Raw genomic sequence first — 22,558 nt, 5'->3', positions numbered from 1 at the left:
TTCCTATATATATATATGGTGGATTTGAGAGGGCTTTTATTCAGGTTCACTTTTAAAGTGAACTCATGTACAATAATTAATACAAAAACATGTGCATGTGTACACAACTCTGTTTGCATGAAAGTTGTGTCTGAATAAGGTTCATGATTCATGACAAAAGTAACTCTTTAAATAGTCTACTTAATTTAATGGGACTATTATTAATGGGGCTATATAATTTAATTTAATGGGACTATTCCAGACAAAACGGATTGTAGATTGCAACCATTTGTATGCATTTTTGTTATACAAATAATTGTTTTTAGAAAAGATATACAACTCCATTGAAGTTGCTCACTCTTGAAACAAAGAAATTCAAGTTGGCCCCGTGTTTCCACATTCATTGCAGCCAGGTATTCAAGAAATTATTTAACACAAAGAGAAAGTGGTATTGAATTAAAAACTTTGTAGAGTGCAGGCACATTTTCCCAATGGGTCTCTAACCTTAACATGATTGACATTACCTTTTGCTCTCAGAATTGTTGGAACATTCTGACCATGCTGCTTGAAGCTGAGAGACAGCTTAGTTAGTAGAAGATATTCTCATAACTTTCTTATTATGACTTTCCAGTCCGGTCTTATGCAAATTGATAGGATTTATTAAATTCTTTTATCTCTTTTGGGGGGGGGCAGCATTTGGGATAAACTACTCCAACATTTGTTAACTGCACCCTTAGCATTTATAGCCTGACTACAATTATTACAGAATGTGCCCTATCCTCTACAGTTGGTGGGCATGCCTGCACTTTCTGTGGAGTGGAATACTATATACATCTTTTAACTCCTCCACAACAGTAGTTTCTCAGTTTGTTTTGTTTCTGGAGGCAGTTACTTACTGACTGTTAATACCACAGGCAGGGAAACCATCTTGAATCAAAAGATCTCTCCAGTTTGGCCAGTTCATAGTTGAGAAATCAAATACAATTAAATAATAAAGTAGGCATTCTGAAAGGCAGAAGATACTGTGTAGCAAGATGGAACTGGTGATGAATATGTTGGCCCAGACAAGGCAATGTGAAGGATAGTGTAAAGCTGTTAGTGGGTGCCATCTTTCCAGCAATGTCTCTAAAATCAAGGACCTATCCCCATGGACAAAAGCCCATGTGATCTGGAAGGTGGCAAGGCAAATCTGATTGGAGCATCATGGGCAATTCTATGCAACAAGCTTAGTAGTAAGTGGTAGACTGAGCTCTTAACTACTTCTGAGATTAGGCTATGCCTCCGGGGCTCAACGTCCCCACCTGAAGAATGGAAACCTTAAATGGGCAGCCTTCTGGCCTGGAGTCTGGCTCAGATACTGCCTAACTTAAATTCAGCACTGGCAGGCAGATATTGGGGAGCCCTACAGTGGGGAGATGCCAGCTCCTCAGAGGACTTGGCTTCCAAGGGTGCTACCCCTGCTAACTTGGCAAAGAGGCACCTTTTCTCTTTATTTAGCAGCGGGAGAGTAACTGGCCCTAACCACCCCCAGCATAGTACCTCCAGTGACTGTTGCTGGTGTCTCTCTTATGTTTCTTTTTAGATTGTGAGCCCTTTGGGTACAGGGATCCATCTTATTTATTTATTATTTCTCTGTGTAAACTGCCCTGAGCCATTTTTGGAAGGGCGGTATAGAAATTGAATAAATAATAATAATAATTTGCAAGAAACAAACCAACTAATGTACAGTGCAGCAACAATAACAACACAAGAGCTCGGATATAAGATCAGTGGACCTGTAAAAAAAGAAAAGCAGTACATCACCTAAATGGAAGATTAGATTAGAAAATAAAATCTCCAGGCTTAGATCAGATGCTAGTAAATTGAAAGATATGAAAGACAAGAAGCTGAAGAATGAAAACACCAAACAGTATCTGATCCAAAAATACCACCTAGATTCAAGGAAAATTAGAGAAGTCCTGGAAATAATAAAGCAGCAAATAACAGCAGTGTCAAAGAAGATTAGCAGATATGAAGCCAGAATTACACAACACAGGCAGAATCTCCAATTCCAGTCAAATCAGAGACGTTTCTACCAAAGCATAGAAGGAGAAACTGCAAGAAACCTAGAAATACCAAATAAAGAAGAAACAGTGCAATTCTGGCGGAAATTATGGGACAATCCAATAGATTATAATAAAAAAGCAGGCTGGATGAAAGAGGTCAAAAAATGTAACCAACAAATGCAAGATCTAATAATAACACCAGAATTAATAAGTGAAAGAGCAAAGAAAATAAAAAATTGGACTGCGACAGGCGACGATGAACTGCATGGCTTTTGGATTAAACACCTAACAAGACTTCATAAACAACTATCAAAACAGTTCAATCACATTATGCAAGGCAGTGATATTGAACAATGGCTAACAACTGGGAAAACTCATCTCATCATGAAAGACCCAGCAAAAGGTGCAGTTCCAAGTAATTTATAGACCGATCACCTGCCTGCCAACCATGTTCAAATTATTAACTGGAATAATAGCAGATGAAGTGATGCAACACTTATTAACTAACAAACAGCTTCCAGTTGAACAGAAAGGAAATTGCCCGAACACCAGAGGCACAAAAGACCAGCTGCTGATTGACAAAATGATTTTAGAAAACTGCAAGAGAAGAAAAACCAATCTAAGTGTTGCATGGATTGATTACAAGAAAGCCTTCGATTCATTGCCTCACACATGGATACTAAAATGTTTAGAAACAACTGGTGTCAGCAAAAACGTTCAGATATTTATTAAAAAAGCAATGAGCATGTGGAGTACACAGTTAACAATCAATAGCGAGACACTTGGACAGGTTAGCATTAGAAGAGGCATTTTCCAAGGGTACTCACTATCCCCTCTGTTGTTTGTAATGGGTTACAACTATACAATGGATAATGACCCCACTTTCACAAATACTCAACAAAACAGGCCTCGGATACCAAACATCTAAAACATCCAGTAAAATCAACCATCTGCTGTACATGGACGATCTGAAGTTGTATGGAAAGTCCCAGTCAGAAATCAAATCACTGCTAAACACTGTCCGTATATTCAGTAGCGATATAGCAATGGAGTTTGGACTAGACAAGTGTGCTGCATTAATAATGAAAAGAGGAAAAATAAGAAAAACAGAAGGAATAGAACTGCCCAATGGAAGAAGGATCAAGAACCTGGAAGAGAAAGAACGTTACAAATACTTGGGCATTCTCCAGGCTGATAACATCGCACACAATGAAGTTAAAAGAAAAATTGGAAGTGAATACATCAGGAGAGTTAGAAAAATCCTCAAGTCCAAACTCAATGGCAGGAACACCATACAAGCCATAAACACCTGGGCTATACCTGTTATCAGATACACTGCAGGAATAATAGACTGGACCCAGGCAGAGCTAGAGATGCTGGATCGTAAGACCAGGAAAATCATGACCATCAATCATGCTCTGCACCCCCGCAGTTACGTAGATAGGCTCTACCTCCCTCGCAGCTCAGGTGGAAGAGGAATGCTTCAAGTCCATCAAACAGTAGAGGAGGAGAAAAGAGGCCTTGAAGAATATATCAAGGACAGTGAAGAAGATGCACTTCAAATGGTCAATAACGCAAAACTATTCAACACCAATGAAAGAAAGCAGGCCTACAAGAAAGAACAAGCCAAGAACCAAGCAGAAAAATGGAGAAATAAGCCCCTGCATGGTCAATATTTGCACAATATAACTGGAAAATCAGACATCACCAAGACCTGGCAATGGCTTAAGAATGGCAACTTGAAGAAAGAAACAGAGGGTTTAATACTGGCTGCACAAGAACAGGCACTAAGAACAAATGCAATAAGAGCAAAAGTAGAGAAATCCACAACAAACAGCAAGTGCCGCCTTTGTAAAGAAGCAGATGAAACAGTGGACCACCTGATCAGCTGTTGTAAGAAGATCGCACAGACTGACTACAAACAAAGGCATGACAAGGTAGCAGGAATGATACACTGGAACATCTGCAAAAAATACAAGCTACCTGTAGCCAAGAATTGGTGGGACCATAAAATTGAAAAAGTTGAAGAAAATGAAGATGTAAAAATATTATGGGACTTCCGACTACAAACAGACAAACATCTGCCACACAATACACCAGATATAACTGTAGTCAAGAAGAAAGAAAAACAAGTCAAAATAATCGACATAGCAATACCAGGGGAGAGCAGAATAGAAGAAAAAGAAATAGAAAAAAATCACCAAATACAAGGATCTACAAACTGAAATTGAAAGGCTGTGGCAGAAAAAGACCAAAATAATCCCAGTGGTCATTGGCACCCTGGGTGCAGTCCCAATAGACCTTGAAGAGCACCTCAACACCATAGGGGCCACAGAAATCACCATCAGCCAATTACAAAAAGCAGCTTTACTGGGAACAGCCTATATTTTGTGACGATTTCTATAATAACCAACAGTATTGATGTTAAAATTCAGCCATCCCAGGTCCTTGGGAAGGACCCGATGTCTGGATAAAACAAACCAGTCAATAACACCTGTCTGACTGTGTAAACAAAAAATAATAATAATAATACTGGGGGGGGGCACCTCAGACTCTCAGGGTACTGTTTTGGGACTCCTACTCTGGATCTCTCAAGCTTTGGCCTAATGTCAGGGCCTGGTACTGTGTCCAGTGCTAGTCCTGCCTCCTCAGATTCATAGTCACCAATCAAGTCAGGGATCATGACATGGATAAATCTGACTGTGGAACTGAAATTAGGGCTCCCTGACCATTGTAAACATCTTTTCCAAATGTGAACAGTGATTCCACCAATGGCATCATCTATTTTAAAGCGTGGAAGCACAGTAGAGAAATCAAAATAATTTGGCTTCATGAATGTATCACAGTTGACTGTACTCACTTAACTCAATGAATTTCTGCCTATTGTTGGCAAAATCGTTTTGGAACATTTACAATGCAAAGAGGTCTTTTTAGATAAGCACTGCCTTCATGGTGTTCCTTCAGGATATGTAGAAGCTCCATGCCATCTTCTGTTAGAACCAAGGCTGCTGTTGCACTTGTTGTATAGACTGCTCCTCTTCAGGGTTAAATATTGCTAATAAGCAGGGTTTAATATTAAGAAAATCAGATCTATCATTTAGTCTGAAATACTGGAATGTTTATTCCTTTTTTATTCCTGTGAATAGAGCAGATCTAGCAGATTTAAATTTAAGAAGTATAAAGTTTTGATTCCTTTTTAATTGCAGTTTATTAAACATATAATAAAATCCTAAATCCTTCCTGTTTTGAGTCCAGCATTTTATGACCTTTTTGGTATTTGTTTCTTTGTACCATTAAGTGTTTTCCTAATTAAACCGTGAGTGACACAGTTTACAATATCTTTCTTCCATTGTGTTGTCATGGAAACAGATGCATCTCGAGCACTTCCAGAGTTTGGAGAAGTTGAAATCTCTTCTCTGCCAGATGGTACTACTTTTGAGGATATCAAGTCATTGCAGAGTCTCTATCGAGAGCATTGTGAGGTAAGAAAGAGGTATTCTACAAAAGCCATTTTAACCTTTGACTTTTTCTCATGTCATTAAGAGCTCCCGAAGATGTGATACAGAATATATCTGATATGCCTTGGGAGTATCTCCATTGTCTCAAAAGCAGAATATCGTGGAAAGAACTTATATTACACTAGCCAACCTGCACAGAGCATCTGTTCACTCTTTGGGGCTGGCTGTTCCCTTCTCCCTCCTGCCCCACTCTCCCTCCCTCCCTTCTGCCCCACACTCTTGCCCCTTCCCTCCCACCCCATTCTATCTTGCCCTCCCTCCCCTCCCACCCCTCTCTCTCACCCTCCCCTCCCTCTCACCCTCCTGCCCTCCATCCACTCCCCCTGCTCCTCTCTCCTGCCCTTCCCCCCTCCCCAGCTCTCTTGCCCTCCCGCTCCCCCTGTTCTCTTGCCCTCCCCCTCCCCACTCCCTCTTGCCCTCACCCCTCTCTCTTGCCCTCCTCCTTCCCCCTTCCTCTTGCCCTCCCCCTCCCTCTTGCCCTCCCCTCCCCTTGCATTTTTTAAAGCTCTACTTACTGGGACACTGCCGCCACTCCTCCTCCTGGGCGGCGAACACGAAAGTCCAGCCTCCCGGTTCCCTCCCACCCCAGCCTCCTACAGGCCCCTGGCCTCGGCGGCCAGTCTCAGCGCCGCCTGGCTGTGAGCTGCCTCTGCGGCCGGGCCCAGCACTGATTGCCACCTTTGCAGCCGGGCCCGCCATGCCAAGTGCCGCCTCCACGGCCTGCCGGGCCTGCTGCCACCACTTGCCAGTCTTTGCGGCCAGCCTCTTTGGGGCCGGCCACTTCTCCCCCACCCCCACCTTCTGCCCCAGTATTGGGGCCCACCGCCACCTCACCCCCTTGGCCAGGCCAGGCCCACCGCCTCGGCCCGGCCCGCCGGCCGCATGGCCGGGCCTGCCACCACCACCTGTTGCCGGGCCGGGCCCGTCAGCAGCCCTGGCCTGCCGTCAGCCAATTCTTCTCTCTCCTGGGTGTGCCAGCCAATCAGGCACCTCCGCAGTGCAGCCAATCAGCTGGGCTGCCGGGACGCACATTCCATGGCACACCCAGGAGAAATATATAGAGAGATATATGAAATATTTGAAAAAAATGTTGTTTTGGACCAAAATCTGAAAAACTTCTTTAGGCATTCTTAAAGGGTGCTTACACTGAACAAGATTCCTGATTGACTTGTTTGAACAGTATCCCCCATCCCACATTTCAAACTGTTTTTGTGGCTTCCTCATAGTTTCAAAAATGACTTGCTGCACTGCATGAGGAGCTCAAGTAAAGCAAGTCAATACTTTCACTTGAACATGCAGTTAATCTTGCAGTTCCGTGGGTTCTAACAATAATTTTAATGTTAAGTACCACATAGCTTCTGGTGTTGATTTTTTTTAAATCAAATTTGAGATAAAGTCACAAAACAGTTATTATAATTAGTGATTAGTAGTATTAATATTATTTGTGATCTTATTCATCTGTGTAATCTTATTTATTGGATTCTGCCTGAAGAACTCAAGGTCAAATGGCATAGAATATTCCTGACCCTTTTATCATGATTTGCACAGAGTGCTGCATGTATGACTGTTTGCTCGATGGGCAGAAATTGTGGGTGGGTGTTTGGTGCAAGGAGCTCCTGGCTCTGAGGGAACAAGTTTGTTTCCTCAAAGCCAAGGTGGTGATCTGGAGAAGGTCAGAGAGGTACGTGGACAAGACCTTCAGGAATGTGGTAGAGGCATTTCACTCTCAGGCTGATTGGTCCTCTGCTTTCAGGGAGAATGAAGGTCTTGGGGAAGGAAAACATCATTCTGAGAAAGAGGAAAATGCTCCCTTAGAAGCATCATTCCCTTCCGTGAATGATGAGCCCATATCCTTTCGAACAGGGGATACTCCTCTGGGGTATGAGGGCCTCCTAATGGGTGATTTGATCATTAGGGGTATACAGAAATGGGTCTGTGACCTGTGTGTAGACTGCATAGTGACTTGCCTGCCTGGTGCAAAGTTTGTGGACATCACACAGTGTCTAGATAAGCTGTTAGGCAGCAGTGCTGAGGAGAGGTCAGCTGTTGTGGTGCATATAAGCACCAATGATGTTGGGAAATGCAGTTGGGAGCTCCTGGAAACCCAATTTAGGTTATTAGGTAGTATATTGCAGTCCAGAATCCCAAGGTAGCAGTCTCAGAAATGCTATATGGGATATGCAAAATGGGATAGCCAACAGGAGTTGGGCAGTTCCGGTATCCAATTCAGCAAATGCCATCCCTTAAGGTGCACATCTCACGCGCCTGGTACTTCTGGGCAAAGAGGGGATGGGGTGGCAGGGAGGTATGCTGCCACCCTGAAGGGGCCTTGAATAACAGCACTGGCTGGAGGGAAGCGGAGGGAGGGGTAAGTGCACCCTCCCCCACCCTTAAAGTGTGACACACACACTGCCTTCGTACCAGCTGAACAGCTGGTTGCTCGAACCAGTTCAGAGGCCCTTAAAAGGGCCTCCAAACAGGTTTGTGCACACCCCTAGACAAGTGTTCTCCACAGAAACTCTGTGGGTGATAATACAAGGCCTGAAAAGAAATATGCTACTAGGAACATGTTATTGGCATCCTGAACAAAACACTGGCAATGACTGGGAGTTGCAGAAGGAAATCATGGAGACCTCAAAGAGAGGCAGAGCTGTCACATAATGGTAACTTCCATTACCCACACACAGACAGGGTAAATTCACATTCAGGTAATGATAAAGAGACCAAATTTCTTAATACACTGAATGACTGTGCCCTAGAATAGCCAGTCATGGAACCAACCAGAGATAAGGTGACCTTGGACTTAATCCTGAGTGGTGCCCAGGACCTGGTGCAAGATGTCAGTGTCGTTGAACCTTTAGGGAACAGTGACCATAGTGTGATCAAATTCAGTATACATGTGAAGAGAGAATCACCAAGGAAGTCTAACACAGGCAGTTTGCATTCCAGAAGAGGTAACTTCTCTAAAATGAGGAGTTTGGTGAAAAGAAAGTTGAAAGGGAAAATCAGGCTCTCCAGAATGTATGGAGTGTATTTAAAACCACAATAATTGAAGCCCAGTTAGAATGTATACCAAGAAGAACGAAAGGTATTGCCAAGTCCAGAAGGATGCCAACATGGCTAACAAGTCAATTCAAGAAAGCTATGAAGGGGGAAGAAAACTTCCTTAAGAATTTAGAAGAACTGCTCAGATGAAGAGAACAGAAAGGATTAAAAACTTTGACAAAAGAAATGCTAGGAGACAATACGGGAGGGGGGAAGAAAGCTTGAGGAACATTTAGCTAAAAGCGTCAAGGAGAATAATACTTGACGTTTTAGAATGATGTTCTAAACTGTCTTTAAATACATCACAAGCAGGAAACCTGCCAGGGAGGCAGTTGGTCCATTAGATGAAAAGTGAAAGGGATTATTAAGGAGGATATGGAAACTGCAGAGAAGTTAAACAAGTTCTTTGCATCTGTCTTCACGGAAGAGCATACTGAGTGCATACCCGTGCCGGAACCGAGCTTCTGGGGGACAGAAGCTAAAGAACTGACTCTGATAGAGGTTATGAGAGATGATGTTCGAAACTGTCTGGAAAAATTAAAAATTAACAAATCGCCAGGTTTAATGGCATCTACCCAAGAGTCCTTAAAGAACTTAAATGTGAAAATGCCAACCTCCTTGCAAAAATATATAACTTACTAGACGACCCCGCACAGAGCATCTGTGCGCTCTTTGGAGCTGGCAGTTACCTATTCCCCCCGACCTTCTGCCCCAATCTCCACTTCCAGGCCCAGCTGCCTCTCCTCCCCACCGCCACTTCTGTCCCCCCCCCTTCCTCCCCCCACCCCCGCTCTTGGGCCTTGCCTCCGCGGCTGGACTGGGCCTGCTGCTCCCTCTGGCCTCTGCAGCCAAGCCTACCGCTGCCGTGGCAACCAATCCTCCTGGGTGCGCCTCAGCCAATCAGGCCTGTCCGCCGCCCAGCCAATCAGCTGGGCGCTGGGACGCACATTCCAAGGCACACCCAGGATAATTAATATAATAGATCCCTACAATCAGACTCTGTACCACAGAACTGGAAAATAGCCAATGTAACACCGATTTTCAAAAAGTGATTCGGAGAGGGGGGGTTCTGGGAAATTATAGGTCAGTTAGCTTAACGTCCATTCCAGGCGAATTGATGGAAAGCATTCTCAAGGATAAAATTGTTAAGCATATAGAAGAACAGACCCTGCTGAAGGATAACCAGCATGGCTTCTTCAAAGGTAAATCTTGCCTCACCAACCTTTTCTAGTTCTTTGAGAGTGTCAGCAGGTATGTGGATAAAGGTGTTCCAGTTGGCATAGTATACTTGGGCTTCCAAAAAGCTTTTGACAGAGTTGCTCATAAAAGACTCTTGAGAAAACTTAGCAATCATGGAATAAGGAGACAGATTCACATGTGGATTAGTGGTTGAAGGGCAGGAAACAGGGTAGGAATAAATGGACAGTTTTCACAATGGAGGGAAGTAAGAAGTGGGGTCCCCCAGGGACCATTGCTTTTTAATTTATTCATAAATGATCTAGAAGTTGTGGTAAGCAGCGAGGTAGCCAAATTTGCAGATGACACCAAACTGTTTAGGGTAGTGAAATCCAAAAGAGATTGCAAGGAGTTCCAATAGGGTCTCTTCAAACTGGGGAAGTGGGCAACAAGATGGCAAATGCATTCGTTCAGTGTTAATAAGTGTAGCGTAATGCATATTGGAGCATAAAACCCCAACTTCACACATACACTGATGGGGTCTGAGCTGTCAGTGACTGAACAGGAGAATGATCTTGGGGTCATGGCGGACAGCTTGTTGAAATTGTCGACTCAATGTACAGCAGCTGCAGAAAAAGTCAATTCCATGCTTGGAATCATTAGGAAGGGGGTTGAAAATAAAACTGCCAATGTTATAATGCCCTTATGCAAATCTATGGTACATCCACATTTGGAGTACTGCATACAGTTCTGGTCACCATACCTCAAAAAGGACATTATAGAACTGGAGAAGGTACAGAAGAGGGCAACCATGATGATCAGGGGCCTAGAGCAGCACCTTCCTTACGAGGCAAGGCAGCAACACCTGGGGCTTTTTAGTTTTAGAAAAAAGATGACTGAGGAGAGACACTATAGAAGTCTATAAAACCATGCATGGTGTGGAGAAATTAGATAGACAGAAATTTTTCTCCCTCTCTTGTAGCACTAGAACTAGAGGTCATTCCATAAAACTGATTACCAAGAAATTTAGGACTGTGCAAAGGAAGTACTTTTTCACAAAGTGCATACTTAACTTATGGAATTCTCTGCCATAAGATGTGCCTGGCTAGCTTTAAGAGGGGTTTAGATAAATTCTTGGAAGACATATTTCAATGGCTTCTGGTCTGGCTATAGGCCACCTTTAGCCTCAGAGGCAAGATGCCTCTAAATACCAGCTGCAGGGGAGTATCAGCAGGAGAGAGTGTATGCCTTCAGCTCTTGCCTGTGGGCTTTCCAGAGGCACCTTCTGGGCCACTGTGTGAAACAGGATACTTGACTAGATAGGCCTTGGACCTGATCCAGCAGGGCTGTTTTTACATTCTTATGATTAAGCTATTGTGAGTAGATTGTAGAGTTGGTCCCTTCCTTCCTGGTCTCCCTCTCTTGCACAGATTTCTCTCAGATTTGCCCTGCTGTATCAACGTTAAACATGGTTCACTATAAGTCAGGTATTTTAAATTGGCTTCAAACCTGATTTCAAATCCATCTTAATAGTGACCCCTGATTAGAATTAACTATGTTTAAAGTCAGGAGGGAAAAATATCAATCTGGAGAAGGGAGGATCAACATAGAGGAGCACTTCACACAACCCATGTGAAGCACCAGATGGGGTTCGGCGGTGAGAGCGGGCTTAGACGATCAAACCTCTAGCTCCGGGAGGCCAGATCGCCACCCATACAACTACCAGCTCCATCACGAAGCCAGTGGGGGCTGTGGGGATCGGTGGCCACGTGGCCCCTGGAAGTCCCAAGATGCCCCGCACGTGCACACAGGGCATTCTGGGGGGACCCCCAGATTTGAAAGGCTGCTTTTAGCCTCCCGGTCAGGCATCTACTTGTGTGTCGCCACAGTGGCACACAATCAAAGAAGTTGGCTATAGTAAACTGATTTGGCTATAAAAAGTTGGCTATAGTAAACTAAGATTGATCTGTTTGGATGTCATTACTAATATAGATTTATTTAATCTATATGGTTAGTTAATGTTCGTGTGAGGATGGGAGGGGGGAACATGTGCTTCTGAGGCTCAGAGACTTCTTATGGAGCCCAGCTTTAACTGAGGTTCTACATGGTATCTGAACGAGCCCATTGTGAAAAAAATTCCAAGAGGTTAGTACACTGACCTGAATACTTTAAGACTGTGGGTTCAAGGATAATTTGGTGTCTATTGAGAAAGTCACATACAGTCTTTTCCACTATAAAAAAGAACCTTGTCCATTGTCATGAGGGTAATTGAAGTTAAATATGAAGTTGCAGGTGTTTTTACCCAGTTGTCAGCTAAAAACTTCTTTCAGTGTTCTATTATTGTGTTTATTGTTTTTATATAGATCAATCCTCCCATTGTAATTTTAATTTTTATATTTGTATGGATGCTCTCTGTGTTATAATTGATCAGTCTTTTTATCTGGACATAAAATAGCATAAGATTGATTTTGAACCCTGTATTTTGCCACTGAACATTTTTCCTCCTTGGTTTTTTCACTCATTGGTGATGATGCCATATATCATCACCATTGGCTTGCTAATGTGTAATGAATCCAGTTATGGTTTTTGCTGCTGGATCCACTGAAAGACTTGTTAGGTATAAAAGTGAGCAACATTCATATGCCCAGCCACTATATAATTGTACCAATATTGCTCATATATTGGATAGAAGAATATTTGTATCTTTGTATTTTTAGGCAATATTGGATGTTGTAGTGAACCTTCAGTTTAGCCTAATAGAAAAATTGTGGCAGACTTTCTGGCGCTATTCTCCCTCAACGACAACCGATGGCACTACTATTACTGAACCAAGGTTTGTAATCATTTTCCTACAGCTTGTAACTGCAATTAGTAGCAATTTTCAAATAAAATAAAATTTTAAATTTTACATAGTAACTGGGAAAGTTATCTCTTTAATTACTAAATTAAATTGCCATTTTATTAATACTGAAAAATGCATACCATTTTATTTTATGTGAGTAGGGCACAGTTATTTTCTCATGTAATAATATCCAATCCAAAGACCATTCTTATCACTGCTGCATAAAATGGTGCTCTTTGGCTAAAACTCTGGAGGCCATGTATCAGCCATTACTACACAAAGTGCCTCAGGGCAATTGGATACGTTTCAGACATCTCTAATGTTTTATTTAAAAAATTTTTGAAGTCCATTGTTCTTTTTTATCTTCATGTAAATGCATTTTCATTTGTTCATTTAATACATTTGTTCACACCAGCAATCTGAGTGAAATAGAAAGTCGACTTCCGAAAGCAAAGCTGATTACTCTGTGCAAAAATGAGTCAATTCTGAAATGGATGTGTAACTGTGACCATGTGATGTACCAGACTTTGGTGGAGATTCTCATTCCTGACGTCCTTAGACCTATTCCTAGTAAGTTGAATATAGATGACGTCTTCTAAGGATTTATTTTTATTTTTTTTTTGTTCTGGTGATCTTGTGTCTACAGTACCTCCCAAAAAACCTTTTAGGAGTGATTTCGAAGGCTAAGGAAACAGTGTGGATGTGGAAACTTTTAACAGTGTAGAAAAGTACACCTTTCAGTAATCGATATTTCACTTAAACTAAAAGTAGACTTGTCAATTATTTATTTTTGAAAAAGTAGGTTTCAACAAATTTGTAGAATATATTTATCTGAATGGTGCTTTTGCCACTACAGCAGTGCACGTCTATTTATTTATTAGCATTTCCCGTGATCTACATGATTACAAGTCACAGGGTCAGGTTTCCTTTAAAAGATATAAGGTGTGCCACCATTGCACACCTGCTGAGCAAGTGCAAACATGTTTGCAGTAGCACAACACTAATCTGGAATACAGGCTCCAGATTTAACACAATGTTTGTGTGCAAGCACAACTTTAGGGTGTTGGCCAAATATGTTCTTGTTGATGTCAGCTCAGTGAAAAAACAGACTTTAGAAAGCTGATGCCCAGACATGTAATGATGCATTTCAACTTTTGACATGTCAGTGGTAATGGGTTACCCCAAAGCACCCTTTCATTGGCATGTTTAGTTTAGTTTGTTTCAATCAATGACCAGTAGTTACTACAATACAGTACAATACAAAATAATACAATATAACAGAAAATGCAATAAAATAATAATCTGATCAGCTATAAACTGCTACATAACACTAACCACTGTAACTCAAAACTTAGTAACTTAATACTAATACTGACCAGTTTATAGCCCAACACGTAGTATCTATCAATTTCACCACTCATAGATTAATAAAACTGTCTAATCATATAAGCTGCTACACAAAATGTCAGTGGCATGTTATTGGTGAAGTATTATACAGATGAGCATTTGCTTCTGTTCATAGAAGGATCGAAAATGGAAAACCATGGAATGTTTGAATCCACCCTAAAATGTTACTTTAGGGATTTACTAGGATTAGTAATCATTTGTACTGTCTGAAATATGCTGCAAACGTTTTCTTTATTCATTTTTCTGGTCTCTCAATCTTTTAAAAAATAAAATCCAGGAATGTCATGCAGGACAGACTCAACATCTTTTCAATATTGCAAATATTATACCCCAGCAGCCATTATCAAACTGTGCTACTTGAGAAGATAGTTTCTTTTCAGAGATAAAACTATTCAGACTCATGCAGTGTAGTTTGTTGCTGTTTCTTACAGAAAGTTGACTTACCACAGGATCTAGCAAAGCTTATTTCCATTATAAAGCATGATGTGTGCCCTGTGCACCATGATAAATATCTATGAATTTATTTCCCATTAACAATAATAGTTAGTGGTTTCTACAGGAGGGAAAAATCCATATAACTGTACAAGCATTGTGTTCTTTCTGTGAACAATTATTTTGTAGCTGGGTTAGAAGCGTTCATATGCCTCCAAAGAGAGAGATGCAACAAACAAAGCTATTTTCTCTGAAGTCACTATAAACGCTACTAACTATTATAGTTGTTACAAAATGTTCAGAAAATGTCCATATACAATTCTGCAAGAATGTGCTATTGACCTTCACTTGTGACTGAAGCAGAATAAAACCATACTATTTATATCACTTATGGCACAACAGAAGTATCATTATTGAACACATTCTAAATGTCCTTATATTTGATGCATGTTTCTAAAATTCAGAATGTTGATATACATAGACATGTGAAGATTATGTACCTTTTAAAAAGTACAATAAGCCCAAACATAAAGGTATTCCATTTAAAATGTGTTCGCATTTGTTGTGGTCCAGGGGCTATTCTAAGTGACATCCACCCCCAACTCCAGTGCTGGTCATACTCAGAACCACTTTTATATTCTCTTAAACCAACTGATTTTACTCTGGGGTGAAAACTGTGGCTACTATCACTAACACCCAAGTGGGTTAAGTTTACCTAGGAATCCACAAATAATTAGGATTTGGTTTCTTCTCATCTTTCTTGCTACATACATGTAGTTTTCCAACCCCCCCCCCCCACATATGCCTTCTGTGTTTTATCAAGGCCTAGCATTTTCCCAAAATTGGACAAAGCTTTATAAGTAGGAAGAGCCGTGAACATTCCTGGGCGCCAGTGTTCCCTTTAACAGAGATTTCCACATGTTGTTGACAACAACAACTACAACCCCAGCCAAAGCCTTTGCAGCTGGGAATGCTGGGAGTTGTAGTCAACATCTGGGAATCCTTGTTACAGGGAATACTGCTGGGCACAAAGAAGTGATTGATTGAAGAAAACATAATTTTAGGAATATCTTAAAAGTAACATTCTAATTACTTCTCAAATTTTCCCTAGAATGATAAAATAGAAATTTGAGTTTCTGTTCTAAGTTACAGAATCAGAGAAGCAAGCATGTCCCCCAATTTGGCAATATCTTGCTCTGTGTATGAAGTTGATTGGTCATGATGGCAACAACCCGATCAGACAAGACTGTCCCCTTATCAGGAGGAAATTTCCTTTGTAATGCTGTATGAATCTGTTAGGTCAGAGGTGTAAAATATAAGGCCAAGAAGCCTTATCAAGTCCTTTAGAGATGCCATGGGCTACACTGGGGACTCTGACCACACTTCATATAAATTAAGGTACTATATTCCAGTTGATACCTTTCATATGACAAAAGGACTGGTTTGTCAATGGCCAGCTTCTCTCTCTGCCTCCAAATTAGCATCAACATTGTCAATAAGTATGGTAATTAGAGAGGAATTCAGTATGGCACAACTATTCAGAACAGAGTGTAGAATTTGTATTTTGCAAATGTTACTGTTGAACTGAGGTAAAATTGATGTTGCTTTGGTGGAATTAACATTGTTCTGTGGGAATGTATGGATGTGACCCTAGACACATGTTAGATGGGGGCATTTGGCCCTCAACACCCCTGGTTCTCCCAAGCAGATGAAATTACACATTTGAAAATGTTGTTATTCTAATATTAATAATTAATATTATTAATTACTAGAATATTAGAATCAAAGTTTGTGGTGATTACATGCACATGTTTAGGATAAGTTATTGTTTGTAGTTGTTTACTAGTATTGCAAGCTGCTTCAAGGAAAGTGAATAATACAAATATTTTAAAGGAAGTTTTTGACAGGGATATTAAAGAGAAATTTAGAATTGTTCAGTGTATATTCAGGAGCAAAGAGTTCAGTTGGCAGGACTGCATTTTCTTTTGGCAGGCTATGCATAGCCTGTGCAAGCTTTTGCTTTTGGCAGGAATGTATTAGCCTATGCAAGTTTTAAGGTCAAGATGGTTGGCAAAGTTTAAGACAAAATGCATTCACATACAACAGGATGTGACAGCATCAACAACTGAACCTTTTAAAAATCTTTATGGGAAAATGAAGCTCATCCCCAAAATCTACTCATTCTCCCTCTAGGTACTATCATGAAATGCCTCTGTAAAACCATGAATGAATATGTGAACCCTGAGTCAGATGAGACTGTCCTCTTATCCATGAATGCTCACTGCCCCTTTTTGCTACTCAACTCAATCCCAAAAATTACCCTGTCCTTTTAACACCAGCAAGGCCCCTTCATTGTCTATTCCTGTCCCTAAGTGGCTGACATTTAACACTCTGAATGGAAATCTTATTTGAACCTCAGGTATCCCCAGTTGTTTCTGTTTCTTTATTCCATTCCTGGAGGTGCGGCCAGTTTCTTCCCTTTGGCATTTTGTAGATCTTCCTCTCTTGCATTTCTATACCTTCAAGAAAATGTGTCAGTTCTATCTAGCTATATTTGAGGATTGTATTGCTAAAAATATTAGGATATACGCGTGCACAGACTTCTAGTTGAGCAAAGAGACAGCTTTTAAACTAGTGGACCTTTCATTTAGCAGGCGGGCAACTGTCCCTATTCAACCCAGCATCACATCTGTCCAGTGACTCTGCTGGTGTCTCTCATTTGTTATGTTAATTGTGTTTCTTATTGATTATAAGCCCTTTTGGCCTAAGGAGCCATCTTCCTATTACTTTGTCTATGCAAACTGCACGGTGAACTTTTTTTAAAAAAATGAAAAACAGTGTATAAATATTGGCCCACATGTTGCACAGCATAACATGGGTGGTACTGATCCATCCATTCTGGTGCTTGTAGTGATGTACTGGCATCTTGCACCTTTGTGCACCCACATTCCAGAAGCACTAGTTAGATAGGGAACATGTAGTTTTTTCATTCTCCCAGTTACCTTACTGTCTTAAATCTATTTCATCTAGCTATTTCAAGGCCTTCTTTCATGGGGGTGTGTCACTGCCTCACAACTGGTGCTAATCCTTCAACTGTCATTTACCATTCCAGCAAGTAGGCTAGGGATGGCGAGCATGAAAAATCATGTAGTCCACAGCCCACCAACATCCTTAGCTTTAAATTAAAGATGTAGTAGTTAAAATTTGTGTCCAGTCCATCTGCACAAAGAAAATAACTGATTTAAAGATGAATTATGTAGCCATAGGTGTAGTAGAAAGATTAATTGTATATGCCTTTCATCCTATCCAGCCAATGTTATTCCTTTGCTTTTCATTCTCTGTGCTAACTCAGAGAATCCGAAGGACTCAGTCAGTACAAGCTTGCACTATCTTCTTGATTGAACTTTAGTTCATTGAAGAACTAAATTGGAAATATATTGTGATTGTTGATTTAAAACTGTGTTAATTAACTATGTGTTAATTGACTACATGGTTTTTCATATTCTTAATCACTATTTTAGTAAGGAACCTTCAATATTCTTCATGATTCCTAGGTGCGCATTCACTCCTATGGGATTTGCAGCTGTAAGAGCCTCATTCAAAACTTTCTGGAGCTCAGCCCCGAGAAGACTGTTGCAAGCCAGTCCTTCATAGAGCCTTATAAAGCGCATGTCTAAGTTGATGTGGTCTGCACCTCCTTCCTCAGTTCTTTTTTGACTGCTACAGCAGTAGCATCAAGAAGAACCTTCTCTTGGTCAGCAAGCACTTGTTGTCAAGCGAGTTTGACCACACATCTTCATTTTATTTTATCTTGTTTTTCTTTTGTCTTCCTTTTCCTTTTCAATACTTGTCTACATTATTTTCCAATAGGGATGCGCACAAACCGAGGTTCATGGACAAGTTTGACACCAAACAGGCTTGGCACCGCCAGGAAGGGAACAGCGAGCAGGATCTTTTAAAAGGAGGAAAACAGGCCCTTACCTGCTCTCAGCTGCCCCATACAGCTTTCTGCTGTGGCAGCACTCCTCCCAAGATCCCACGCACAGTGCCAGAATAAAGATGGCATCTGCGCATGGTGGCTGTTACCATGAGCAGGTCAGAACCTGCTCTCCTCCTTTTTAAAGATACCATTTCCCCCTCCCACCCTGGCAGCGCCAAACCAGTTTGGCCCTCATCTGAACCAGTTTGGCACCAAACCTGTGCACAAACCTCAGTTTGTGAACATCCCTATTTTCCAATAGTTTGCCCTCTGCTTGATGGCATCCTGCCACTGCTTTGCCTTTCCACTGCAGAACTTGGGGAGTAGAATCACTCTGACAGATGGTCATGATCGCTGCTGCCTTAGCCTAGAATAGAGCACAGAATAGACTCCTGCATCTGCTGCCAGAAATTCACCAAACAAGCACAGCATGATGGATTGTCCAGTCTCTGTACCATCCTTTGTGAGAACCTATTATACTTTGAACAAAGCTCCAAGTGCTAAAACCCAACATTTTTGCAATGTTTTGCCCACATCTGCAGCTTTGCCATCAGTAACAGCTTTGATGACATAATTGGGACAGGTGGACCTTAGAGCACGTCAGCCCTCCATTTCCAAACTAGTATTCTAATTTCAACTCTCATCTTAGACCCAGTCCTTCAGTCTTTTATGTTGATCTCCACATCAACCTCAACACTTGTTCCACTCACAACTTCTCTGGAACCAAGAACTCCTCTGAGGCTTTGAAGAAGTGCAAGTCCACTGCTAATGCTTCCTTGAGGCTAATCAAGACTGCCCCGCCCCCTGCCACCCCAACCCTATTCTCCTGCCAAGGAGCTATTTTAATCAGCACTATAATTCTTCTTTGAGTCAGTACACAGTGCCAAAGGGTTTGCAGCTGAGTGGGTCACAATCCCCTCTCCTTTAGCAACTCATTCCTCTGCTACTGGTGACAAGGTCTTCTCAACCTTATTTCTGTATCCCTCTTCTGTCTTGGGTTCTCCAGAAAATTCTGACCAACAGGACAGACTGCATTTTCATTGCAGCATGGTAAGCCTGTCAACGCTAGTCCACTGTGCTTTTCCTCCTCTCCGAAGACACCTACATTCACCTTCCCAGCAAACTACATCTTCTCTTCTGGAACAGTGGGAGAAGATGTCCTCTCTGCTAGGAGAATTCTATCTTAATGTGCTTCCTAGCTCATAAGTAACCCACTCGCCTAGAATCCCCAAAGTCCCACGCCACTCTTCTGTGTTGACAAGTGGTCTTGTTTCTCTGCCTTTAAGACAACCCATATAGAACCACTCTTGAAATAGTCACATATCTCTGATCTTGTCTTGCCTTTTCTTCCTCAAAGACTCAGGTTGCAGCACCTCTTTTCTCCATGTTGACCTGATTGCTGTTGCAGCATTCAATCACCTGCTGCCATCAGGCACCCTGGTCTCATATGCCGTTGTTAAATGCTTTTAAAAGAATTTATCTTGTCTTTACCCATCTGTTCTGAAATTAATCCCCTCTTAGGCCCTACCTTTCGTTCTAGTCCAAACTTTTGGACTTTTCTAGTCCAAAGTTTTTGAGCCTTTGACTTCCTGTTATCATAGTCTTCTCTCATGTAATGTCTCTCCCCTTTCCATTACCTCAGCCCAATGCGTAGAGTTTAGAGCACTGCAATCCGAACCCCTCACTAAGACAAGATCTTCATTCTTCCAGACATTGGTTTCTACCCAATGTCATTTCTGCGTGACAGAATACATTTGTTTTCTGGTTTATTTTCCAGCATTGACTTCAGATGGAGAAAAAGTGCTGCATTCACTCTGCATTCAAAGGGCCTTGTTCTTTAGTGTCTCCAGGACAGCCTCCTTTTGACAAATGTCATTCTTCCTTTTCCTCTGCTGCTCTGGATCTGCAATGCATACCAGGTATATCCTAGCAGCATTTCTCCCAGTTGATCTTGTCCACTGTCAGGCTCACATATCAGCCTAGTTGACATCAATCTGGGTTAGCTCTACTCAGTGGAAGCCTCTGTAGCTTTCAAGGGGGGCATGTGAGTCCTAGAACTCTGCTGACCTGCCTCTTGAGCTCAGCTCCCTACCTCTGGCCAACATTATGCCTTTGATGTCCATTCCTGTTCTGATCCTTCTTTTGTCAGGGGTGTCCTTCACTCTCTATTTGCATCCTCCTTCCAGGTGAGATAGCTTACTAGTCTTCCATAGCTGTGAATACATAGAGGCCACAAAGAAAAACAGATTGCTTACCTATATGTTTTTTTATTGTGTCTCTGTTGCAACAATTTCCTTCTATTACCCCTTGCATTTTGCTGATGTAGTTTGTTCTTTGAACTGAGGAAGGAGGCACGGCTCACACCTACACATGCTCTCTCACTCCATGGGATTATGGATTCCACAAAATGTTGAGAGCTAAGCTCTAGAAGGTTCTGAACAAGGCTCTGTGCAGATCCCATAGGTATGACTGCACAGATCACTCAAATAACATCATTTTCAGGCAAGCAGCATGATGTTCTTTATCAAATATATATGGTTTCAGAATGTTACTACCTTTTCTTTAGTTTCATCGTTCTTTCATTATTCTAACCAGGTTCCATAACAAATTATACAGAAACAATTTTCAGTAGACACAATCTCTCCTAAGCGTTCTTTCCGACCTGTTTCAAAGTCAGCCCCGTGGTATTCGGAAATACTATGGGAGCTGACGCGGCAAGATGGATGACTAGAGTGCAAGGGGAGGAAGACTCAGCATGAGTCTGACAGGGCACAACACAGAGCACATTTGAAGATCTATGCTCTGGCAGTGCGGGTGGCAGAGAAGCAGATCTTTTCTGTCCTCATTGCTTCCACAAATTCACATCCAGTGGAGTTGTCTAGGGTTGTGAGGGGGCTAATATGTGCCCCCTCCCCCTTGAATTTGAACTTGGAACCATCAGTTACCTGCTGTGATGTCTTCAATGACTTTTGTGTAGATAAAATCTCTCATATTCAGGCCAAGTTGGATTCCACAGTTACTGCAGAGTCTACAGTGGAGGTATCCAGCAACTCCTCTTATAGGATTAGATTGGATCACTTTCAATGTGTGGCACCTGAGGATGTGGACAAACTGCTTCAGACTTGGTGTCTCACAACCTGTTCTCCTGACCTTTGCCCAACTTGGCTTATTTCATCAGGTAATCATATAATCCGAGATGGTCTGGTGAATATTACATACGCTTCTCTGAGGGAGGACCAGATGCTTCCTTGTCTTAAGGAGGCTATTATTAGACCACGCTTGAAGAAACCTGCATTGGATCCCTCATAGTTAGCTACTTACAGATCCATTTCTAATCTTCCATGGTTGAGCAAGATGATTGAGCAGGTGGTGATCTGTCAGCTTCAGGCAGTTTTGGATGATACTGATTATCTAGATGCATTTTAAACCAGCTTTTACCAGAGGGAGTGTGACTCTGCTGGTCCTTTTGGATCTTTCAGCGATTTTTGATACCATCAGCCATGGTATTCTTCTGGATCCCCTGAGGAAGGTGGGCTTGAGTGGTACTGTTTTACAGTGGTTCCATTCCTACCTCTCTAGCAGATTCCAGATGATGTCGCTTGGAGACTGCTGTTCTGCAAAGCAAGAATCAAAGTATGGAGTTCTATACAGTCTCCAATGCTCAGAGAGATCATCAAGAAGTTTGGTGCAGGGTGTTATCAATCTGCTGATGACACCCAGATCTATTTCTCCATGTTGACCTCATCAGAAAGTGGCATAACTTCCCTAAATGCCTGCCTGGAGGCAGTAATGGGCTGGATGCAGGATAACAAACTGAACTTGAATCCAAATAAGATGGAGGTAATGACAGTCGGGAGTTGGGACTCAAAAATTGTATAGATCTGCCTGTTCTGGATGTGGTTACGCTGCCCCTGAAAGATCAGGTATGTAGCTTGGAAGTACTCCTGGATCCAAAACTCTCTCTGGTTTCTCAGGTTGAGGCAGTGGCCAGGAGTGCTTTTTATCAGCTTTGGCTGATACCTCAACTACGTCCATTTCTGGATGCAAATGACAACAGTAGTGTATATGCTGGTAACCTACCGGCTTGACTACTGTAATGCACTCTACATGGGGCTGTCTTTGTATGTAGTCCGGA

At 41.8% G+C, this 22,558-nt stretch overlaps 1 protein-coding gene across 5 annotated transcripts in view; it reads left to right on the top strand.

Moving 5' to 3' along the window:
• Nucleotides 1-22,558, top strand: part of RFX3 (regulatory factor X3) — a 306,542-nt gene that overhangs the window by 255,198 nt on the left and 28,786 nt on the right. For all 5 annotated transcript variants that reach the window (XM_053292401.1, XM_053292402.1, XM_053292400.1 and 2 more), the window contains 3 exons: nt 5,394-5,506; nt 12,481-12,596; nt 13,021-13,175. In XM_053292401.1, coding sequence (XP_053148376.1) covers nt 5,394-5,506; nt 12,481-12,596; nt 13,021-13,175 — 384 coding nt within the window. The remainder of the gene's footprint in view (nt 1-5,393; nt 5,507-12,480; nt 12,597-13,020; nt 13,176-22,558) is intronic.

Source organism: Hemicordylus capensis, chromosome 2 (assembly GCF_027244095.1).
Source record: "Hemicordylus capensis ecotype Gifberg chromosome 2, rHemCap1.1.pri, whole genome shotgun sequence".
Classification (NCBI taxonomy): Eukaryota; Metazoa; Chordata; class Lepidosauria; order Squamata; family Cordylidae; genus Hemicordylus; species Hemicordylus capensis.
This window is presented reverse-complemented; position numbering and strand designations above follow the sequence as displayed.